At 41.3% G+C, this 9,355-nt stretch overlaps 2 protein-coding genes across 2 annotated transcripts in view; both read right to left on the reverse strand.

The window, feature by feature from the left end:
• Positions 1–5,869, reverse strand: part of lrpprc (leucine-rich pentatricopeptide repeat containing) — a 55,132-nt gene extending 49,263 nt beyond the window's left edge. The window contains exons 1-9 of the mRNA XM_078272685.1: positions 5,660–5,869; positions 4,191–4,393; positions 3,409–3,531; positions 3,102–3,223; positions 2,262–2,320; positions 1,905–1,991; positions 1,668–1,794; positions 1,303–1,447; positions 231–388 (exon numbers count right to left, since the gene is read on the reverse strand). Of these exons, the coding sequence (XP_078128811.1) occupies positions 231–388; positions 1,303–1,447; positions 1,668–1,794; positions 1,905–1,991; positions 2,262–2,320; positions 3,102–3,223; positions 3,409–3,531; positions 4,191–4,393; positions 5,660–5,865 (1,230 nt within the window). The 5' untranslated portion in view covers positions 5,866–5,869. The remainder of the gene's footprint in view (positions 1–230; positions 389–1,302; positions 1,448–1,667; positions 1,795–1,904; positions 1,992–2,261; positions 2,321–3,101; positions 3,224–3,408; positions 3,532–4,190; positions 4,394–5,659) is intronic.
• A 901-nt stretch (positions 5,870–6,770) lies between these two features.
• Positions 6,771–9,136, reverse strand: znhit2 (zinc finger, HIT-type containing 2). Its single transcript, XM_078273565.1, has 2 exons — positions 9,029–9,136; positions 6,771–8,786 (listed from the first exon to the last, which is right to left on the reverse strand). Exon 2 carries the CDS (start codon positions 8,706–8,708, stop codon positions 6,960–6,962), a length of 1,749 nt encoding a protein of 582 aa, XP_078129691.1. The 5' UTR covers positions 8,709–8,786; positions 9,029–9,136; the 3' UTR covers positions 6,771–6,959.
• Positions 9,137–9,355: the final 219 nt, after the last annotated feature.

Consider the following 9,355-nt stretch of genomic DNA (forward strand, 5'->3'; position numbering starts at 1 on the left):
GATCTGTACCAAACAAAGATTCTTAAGTCTGTAGGATAGGATTTGTAGGCTGGGAGGTCTCTGCACCACCACAATACTTAATTCAGAATGCTTTGACACATATTGTATTTTGCCTTTAACAAATATTGCGACCCCCCTGTGATTTGGATATTGCACTATTGCAATTTCGATAGAATTGCGATTAATTGTGCAGCCCTATAGCTTAAAGGAGCAATAGGTGAAATTTATACCATGTCCATGTTGACACAGTGTTTGAGGAAGAAGTTGCCCAGGTTGGCAGACTCTGTGTTGAACCTTTCAGACTGCAGTGTGGGGAAAGTCTTCAGGATGTGAAAAGCTGTGTCCTCCTGGCTCTGGGTGATGAGGCTCAGACACAAGTTCATGGCATCTACAGGAAGAAAAACAAATACTGATTCTGCTCAGCCTCATAACACAGTTATGGTGATGACAAATACAGCTGATTAGTTAGCAGTATTTTTAATGCCATTACTTTCGCTTAGGGCTGGGCGATATGGAGAAAAACCAAATACCTCGATATCGATACCGCAACGATATTGTAGTGTTGACTATTGGTGCTTTCACAATAAAAAAAATATTTACACAATGACATTTTTGATAAATAATCATCAGTAATGTGGATATAATGACTAAGTGGGTAAAGGCAAATAATAGAACAGTTACAACAGTCTGGTAAGTTCAGAAAATTACATAACTTTACTGTAATGCAGCCTTTAAAACCAGGAAAAGACAACACTTATGCCATATTACAATGTTACGATATCCAAAATCTAAGACGATATCTAGTAGAGAGGCTCCGATACTGCCTAAAACGCTGGTATCGGTATCGGGAAGTACTGGAGCTTATGCACCGATCCGATACCACGTAATGAAGCCCTAAAAAATCTACTTTAAAGTAGTTTGTTCGTTTTCCGTTGTAACTGACTGTCAAACTGCATAATAAAAGAAAGTTCTGTGGCATTCGTTGTTTATTCATGTTTCACAAAGAGGTTAAGTAGAGCCAGATCGACATACAAAGATAGAAATATCACATCCATACAGGGATAGTAGTATACAGTTGTTAAAACATAATAAAATATATGACACACTGGTATCAGATCAGTACTCGGTATCGGCCGATACGCAAGTTCAGGTATCAGAATCGGTAAGCTAATAAATTGTATTGGGCCATCTCTAATATCTAGTCTCACATCACGATATCAATATGATATCAATATATTGCCCAGCTCTACTTTAGTTGCTGAAGACTACAGTGATGTGGAGAAACAGCAGGTGTCTGTGTACCTGGAATGTAGCCCCTCTCGTGCCTCAAGCCCCCAACCATCTCTGGGATGTGCTGCTGGTGTCCGGCCTTGGCCAGAGTGAAGATGACCTGCATGATGTCCCTGTCCATCAGACTGCAGTCTGCACTCTCTGCTGCCTCCATAGTCTGACACAGAGAGGAGGAGTGAGAGAGTTTGGGAAGCAGGGAGAAACAGACGGAATGGAGGGATAGGAGTAGAGAAGGAAGAGAGACAGGGAAGAGAGGAACAGTAGGAAAGGGGTTGGGTGGGGGTATTCATTAGAGATGCATCCATTCATCATTAGATACAAACATGTCTAAAATGTGCATCAGGGTCACCTTGACAACCAACTGAATAAACACACACCTCCTTTAAACTGTCCAGGTCTCCCTTTGCAGCGTAGGCATTAAGCAGTGCAACATAAGTGTCGGGACCCGGTTCAATTCCTGCTCCTCGCATCACGGGCAGGATGTTCTTAGCACTCTCGATGTCCCTGCACAGTGACAGATGACAGCTGGTTTAACATTTTATTATTTCAACACCAACACTTATTGTGAGCCATTAAACACGGTATGCTGTAAGAGCAAAAGCTGCAACACTCACCCTGCACAAGCATGGCCTGTCACCAGGGAGTTGAAAACAGCCTCAGTGATGGGCAAATCTTTGCTCTTCATGAAACCCAAAATGGTGCTGAGAAAGGGAATAACGAACGTTAAAATAAATCCAAAAAGGCACAATGTCTTTCTGTTTATAAAGACTAATCGTATGGTATTATAATAATCAGGGGTGGAAAACAAATACAGTCATAACTCATAACATACAAGCTGTACACACAATAAGCTTGACTGAAAATCAGCTTTTGAGAATGATGCTGTTTTGCAACTATCTGTCAAGCAGCAGATGTCAGAGCATGAACTCTGTTGTTGGTTGGTTCATGAGCAGAACACAAAGTTTGCTCACCTGGCTCCCTCGATATCTCCATTTTGGCAGTAGGCTGCTATGAGTCTCTGGTAGGTAACCTGTGCATGAAAATAAAAAGCAAATCAAACCGAGCTTGAAATCACCAAATGTGTAGGAATTGTTAAAACATTAGAGCAGAGGTCTTCAACAGGGGGGTCCGGGATCCCTAGGGGGTCCTCAGAGTTACCGCAGGGGGCGCCGCCAAATTATTGTTAATTTTTTTTTTCCAAAAAATGTGAAATGTCTTCACATGAATCCAACATATTATTAGCAAATATAAATCAACCTATTTGTGAAAAAAGCTCACTGATGATAGGCTTACTATCCACAGACACAGTTAATCCTAAGGATCCACTGTGCCACATTTATGTTTAACATTAAAACATGATTTATAAAATCAACAATTATAATTTCAATAGCTTTGTATTCTATGCACACACAAAAAAAAAAAAAAAAAAGTATGTATAAAGGCTTTAGGCCGCCCTACACGTTATTGTAGTTATGCAACTTCATTTTATACAATATGTAGTAGGGGGTCCCTGCTCCGTCTTTCTTTAAGTTAAGGGGTCCTTGGCTTAAAAAACGTTGAAGACCCCTGCATTAGAGTGCAAAAGTGCTGCTCTGTTCCAAGTGTGGATCAGAGAAATGAAGTGCTTTTTCTTTTTTTTTTAAAGGGGATGTGAATAATTCATTTGCATGATCAACTACAATACACTGTATATCAACCAAAATCGTTTTTAAGGATGTTGGTTTCTCCTCCATTGGCTCTGTTGTAGTTGATGAGCAAACAGAAATCTAACCAGGTCATGCTATTATTGTACCCTGCAGTGCAGTGCTTACTCTGTTGGGCTGGACGTTAGCCGATTCCATCTTGGCCAGGAAGTCAGTGGGGGAGAACTTGAACTCATTTTGCAGGTAAACCTTCAGCAAGGCGTTGTAGTGACTAACATCATACTGTGCACCTGCGGAGGACAATGTGCAAATCAACTACGACATATTCAGTCTTATAATTTGAATTAAAGACTCCTCTTACAGTTTAAATATTTGAAATCATGGTTAAATATGTTTAAGTCCAGCAGCAGTGAACAACAAGATGGTACTCTGGGTAATAAGATGGTTAGGTTTTGCCACTTCTACGGCCTCTTACCCAACTTCTGCAGCCTCTCCCACACATGGTGTGCCAGCTCAGAGCGCTCCTCCATGGGCACCTCGGGCAGCAGCGACCCACAGCTACGCAGCATTAACAAGGCCTGGTTACCACTGGGATAACCTGCAGACAGACAAGACCAGAAGGTGAGGGTGGATGTAGAAAAAAAAGAAAGAAAGACTAGAGCGTCAGCTTGTCCAATTGCCAACTTTTCTGATCTCCTAAAGAGAAGAAATGGTGTTAGGCCTGCACGATTGGGGGGAAAATATGAATCACGATTTTTTTAGCTTAGAATTGATATCACGATTTTCTGCCACGATTTTTTTTCTCACGAAGTGTAATGTTTATTGCACACATGAACCATGACTAAACAAAACAAATTGGCAGTACCAAACATAGGTTTTTTTTGGCACCTATAGCACATTGCGCATCACCACAAGCCTGTAAACATCGAGGCTTCAATGAAGAGAAGGGAGAGCATTGCAGCGCTTGGGAGCGCTTTAAAACCATTTTTTAAACAGTCCATGTTTAAAACTCACAGAAGAAAGTAGTAGCGTTTGTGATGCAGTCGGCTCATAAAATTAAATGATAATCAAAGTCATGAACAGGGTGAATCGAGATCACGATTTTATAACGATTAATCGTGCAGGCCTAAATGGTGTCATGCTAAACTTTGGCTGAGCTATCAGCAGTTTGATTACATGTTTAATAACAACGGAATGTCTCCACCTCCATCTGACATTCAACCTTAAACCCCCCTGATCACTGCTCTGGCTGCCTACCTGTCCTGCAGATATCATGGAAGATGTGGAGCAACAGGGTCTTGGTGATGCGACCGGTTCTCCTCACAGAGCTGTCCAGCTTGGCGAGAGCCCAGTCAAACTGCTGCGCCTGCTTGGACTGCACCGCAACGCTGGCCTCATCCTTCTGCTCTGTGGCCACAGCATAGTTACGCACACACCCCACTGCATATGGCCACACACGACTGCAGATGATTGGGTTGTGACATTAGAGGGGGGCAGAGACGGATGGAAGGAGTTAAAAGGGAAGAGATGGATAGAAAAGCATAAAAGAGAGAATGATAATTTAGAAAAGGAGAGAATGGAGGGAGGAGACAGGACAGAGAGAACAAAAACAGACAGATGATTAAAGTGGGTGAAGCACGGACAGATAAACATAGTTCTTCTGTGGGTGCATGTGAGACATAAGTAGTTATCAGCGGTAGAACTGGGCGATATGGAGAAAATCAGATATCGCGATATTCCTGACCAAATACCTCGATGTCGATATTGTAGACTTGACAATTGTTGCTTTAACAAAATGTTTTCACAATTAGATTTTAGATAAATAATCATCAATAATGAGGATATAATGACAAAGTGGGTAAAGGCAAATAATAAAACAGCTAGAACAGTCTGGTAAGTGAAAAATATTACATTAATTTACTGTAATGCAGCCTTTAAAACCAGAAAAAGACAACCCTTATGCAATATCCCGATATTATGATTTTCAAAATCTAAAACGATATCTAGTCTCATATCTCGATATCGATATAATATTGATATATTGCCCAGCCCTAATCAGCGGCATTCCTAAACTGAATAGCACAGGATGTGTTGAGTGCACAACAATACACATGTCAAAATAAGCAGTAACACAGATCCATCTCTGGATGCTCTGACTGCTTGGTATTTTGTTAAGAGCTATGACCTTGAGAGTCATAGTAGAAAACCCGTGGCTGTTATCCATTAGCTTTTACATCAGCTGAAGTCAGTGTTACACTGCAACTTCATGATAAAATGCTAAATTTGACAATAACTTTATCTGCATCACAGTATGACAACGTGCATTGCTGGTCACCAATGATGGGCCTTTTCCTAAAAGCTATCATTTATAGCTAGCTAATACACAGTATAGAAACAAACAAGGTATAGCTAACAGTAGTTAGTTAGCCAACACAATAGTTAGTGTCATTATGAGACTGGGTGAGCATGACTTGGTTAACGTTACACAACATCTAAACATCACCTTATGAAAACGGGAGCCATGTTTCTCTAATCAGCTAACTATTTACGTTTGCAGGCAGTTTATTCACAGATAATGCCCATATGTCAGCACGCCACATTTGATAATGCAGCTCATATTAATGTGGATACTTGTGTGTCTCTGGCTGTCATTGAGCCTCAATGACATATCACCTTCACGCTCACGCGTGGATCACAGCTACACCGGCTAACAGAGTACGTGATACCTGGACGCGTTTCCCGAAGCAGGGCTGATTTGTCGGGAACAAACTCCGGTCACTCTGCCGCCGAGAGCTCCGCTGTACTGACGACTGAGTGTAGGCCCGTTTCGTTTGGTCCTTGTGATCTGAAGCAAGCCCGAAGGCGAAAACTTGAGCAACCGAGCTGATCTCAAAAGCGCAGCCATGTTTTCTGTCGCACTGTGGAAGGGCATCCGCTCCACGTGACCGCTCAAAAGTACCGCCAGAGTACCGCGAGAGCACCGCGAGAGCACCGCGAGAGCGTCAGTTGCTCATTATAATCATCCATGGTGACACTGTGCCATGCAGCCATGGAAGAAGTAGTCAGACCTTGAGATTGAAAATAGCATACAACTATTTGTTATTTTAGGAAAATTCCCTATTCAGGGACCAAGACAACTTTTCTGCACTTTATTAATGAATTTCAGCAATATAGCACCAGCTTATCTAATGTTAAAAACAAAATAAGCCATTACGCCCTTTAAGTTATTAAATGATTATAATAGGGTGCACATAACACAAACTCCGGCATTATAAAATGTAAATGTAATTTTTTTTTTTTTTATGGGCTTGTCTTTTTTTCTTTTCTACTGTACATGTATCTGTTTGTACCTCTGTACAGAAGTTGTGTGATAAAGAGTGAAGAAAAATACTCACATATTTTACTTAAGCAAAAAGTAGCAATACCAGTGTACAAATACTCTGTAATAGTGAAAGTCATGCATTTAAAATAGTACTAAGTACAAAAGTATTGGCATCAAAATATACTTTAGGAAAAAACAAACAGCATAACCTTAAGTTGTCTTCTGTTAAACTACATTCTTATTTTATTTACTGTAAATTATGCAAAAACCCATATAACCAAACAAAAATAAAAAGTAATTGTCCAAAGGCATCTTTTTCAAGTTACACATATAGTACTTAGTATCTTCAAATTGTATGAGCAAACAGTCCAAGAAAAATGTAAATACCTACATAAGCAAATACTCCACTGCTTGTCAATTTATTTACTACTGCTTGTCATAATCTCATACTTGTTAAACTTTTAAACTATACTGCCAATATGTAATGCAAGAAATCATTAAATAAAAATGTCTACTTATATTGTATTGTAGAACCTTTATTTACATCACTAAACTCATGCTGACACATTGTTTAACAGTATATTAAGAGACCAGTGATGACCCTTTAGCTGTTGAATTTCACAGTGAGAAAAGGTAATTTATTCATCGTTTTTTTATTACATCATGAACTTTTACAAACAGTAATATGTTCAAGTAGGACTTCATTAGCTCAGTTCTTCAATTAACTTACTATTCACTTTGTTCTTCCCTTTCTTCAACTTCTTATCAACTACAGTCTTTGCTTCCTCCATGCTGCTCCTAACACTCTCTCTTTTACTGTGTTCATTCCACAACTCAATAGCTAGTCTACGAATCATGTGTGCATTGTCCAATACCCAAGCTTGAAAGAATTCACACTTTTTGCTTGCCAGGAAGTACTTCTGTCTCCTTGCTCCTTCCTCTCCCTCTTTAGAAAGGGCTGTTCTGGCCTGGGAGAGCACTGAGCGAAGCTGACTCAAGGCTGCTAGGCAGTATTCTGTAGCATCCTTTCTGTCTTGGCCAGTCATGATGTGAGCTATGGCTTCCACCGCCCTTGCTGTGGCAAGAGGATCATCCTTGTCGAGGTAACCTCCACCCAAAATGAGAGTTTCTCCACTGTCTAAGGCCTCTTGGACAGAGTTGAACACCCTGCTGGAGTTCAGTGCCTCAGACAGAGCAAGAATCATGTCACAGAACTCAAACAACAGTGAATCAGTGTCATTGTTAAACAGGCACAGGGTGAAGGTGTAGCCAAAAAGTGCATTGACCAAACCATAGCAAACAAGGGGAGATGGGTTTGCACATAAGGAACTCAACTTTGGAATTTTTGCAGAAATTTGAGGGACACTGGGAAAGGTTGAACTTCCCTTTCCCTTGCTGGTTTCCTTTTTGTTTCCTCCCTTAGTCTGTCTCAACTTTGTAGCCGATTTCCCCCGATGAATGATTGTGTGACTCTGAACCATTTCTTGCAATGTCTTGACTTCATCATCAACTTCCTGTTCATTCATAGTTGTTGAATCTTCCTTCTCAAGTTTGCTCGTTTCCTCCTTAAGCACCTCCACCAGTGCTCTCCCTCCATCCTCATGCTCCTCCCACCACGGCTTCCACAGGGGAACCAGCCCGCCAAGAGCTCCATCTTTTACCAGACCCATAAACATCTCTTTCTCTTTACTGTTGAGAACTTCCCACAGCTCCTCTTCTGAAAGTTTGTCAATATTCAGCCCTGAGAGCCGATCAGCCAAGTCCAGCTCACCTTCTGCTCCTCCAGCGCCCTCATCTATGTCTCCATGCAGTAGCTGCCCTTCTCCAATCTCTTCAAGTTTTCTCAAAATAGCCTCAATCTCTGTTGCACTCTCTTCTCCAGACTGTTGAAGCTCTGCTAACCTGGAAAGGAGCTCCACAACCTGCACTTTCTCTGTTGCCTCTCCTGCCCCTTCGTCTGCGTCGTCTGACACAATACCTGCGTCCTTCAACAAACTTTCCATCCCCCCATCTGTCTTTTCCGCCTTTTGTCTGAGTCCCACAAGAATTTCCTGCATTTTATTTCTCCCTTCACTTTCTGTTTTCCCCATATTCTTCAGCTCCTGTAGAACGGACTCCTTGTAAAACTCCTCCGAGCACAAGGAGTGATCTGGGCTCTGGTAGCAAGCTAAGCCACAGTAATGCAGGTTACACCGAGGGCAGGTGTAACAAGAGGGCTTACATTTACACAACATGCAGACTGCACTCCGTCTGGCGTTACTACCATCCTCTTCCTCTTGTGTCTTGGCTGGCGTGAGAAACTCCTCTTGTGTAGCAGCTACTCTAGACGGGAGAAGAACCCCGTCTCTGGTCACTGCGTCGGGCTCTGTGTCAGTCCACTCCTCCTTTGGACCGATGTCTGTCAGAAGACTCCTGACAGACGGAGGAAGTCTCCGTCTAATTATTGGATTCATTAGCGGTTGAACGGGTATACACGATGTTGTAGCAAAAGGAAGAGAAAGTCGTAAGGTCTCAAGTCCGAAAGATGTAACCTAAGAATTGAAGAGATGGACATTAGAGTGGTTAGTTAGTAGGGATGTATGTAATCCTTAGTTACGTTTCTGTCACAAAGTGGATTTGACAATTTGAGGTGCTAACGTTGGCTACAAACATACGTAGCGTTACATCCGTAAACACCTTTAAAGGTCGCCAAGAAGGCTTTTCTAACAACGTTCAATGTCAATAAAACGAGCTTTCTTCAGCGTTAATAGCTTAAAGAACAAAATGTACTTACTTCCCAGCATTTACACCATAGACTGTATATGATTTACACCAACGTTGCACGTTTGTTTTCGCAATCAAGCCGCCATGTCGCCTGTTGATGACGTTTGGTCGACTTAAAGTCGCAGTTTCTTTTTTTTCGGTAAAACATACACTTCTACTCTTACTACAACAATTTAATTGTAAGAAAGGGAATGTCCATGGCCTACTGAATGTCTGTTTGTTTACAATGTTTAATAAAGAATTAAAAAAAACTACCACAACTAGGCTGCTACTACTACTGCTACTACTCCTACTATTAGTGATGATGATGATGATAATACTAGTGATGATGATACAA

This window comes from Sander vitreus, chromosome 17, assembly GCF_031162955.1.
Source record: "Sander vitreus isolate 19-12246 chromosome 17, sanVit1, whole genome shotgun sequence".
Taxonomy (NCBI): Eukaryota; Metazoa; Chordata; class Actinopteri; order Perciformes; family Percidae; genus Sander; species Sander vitreus.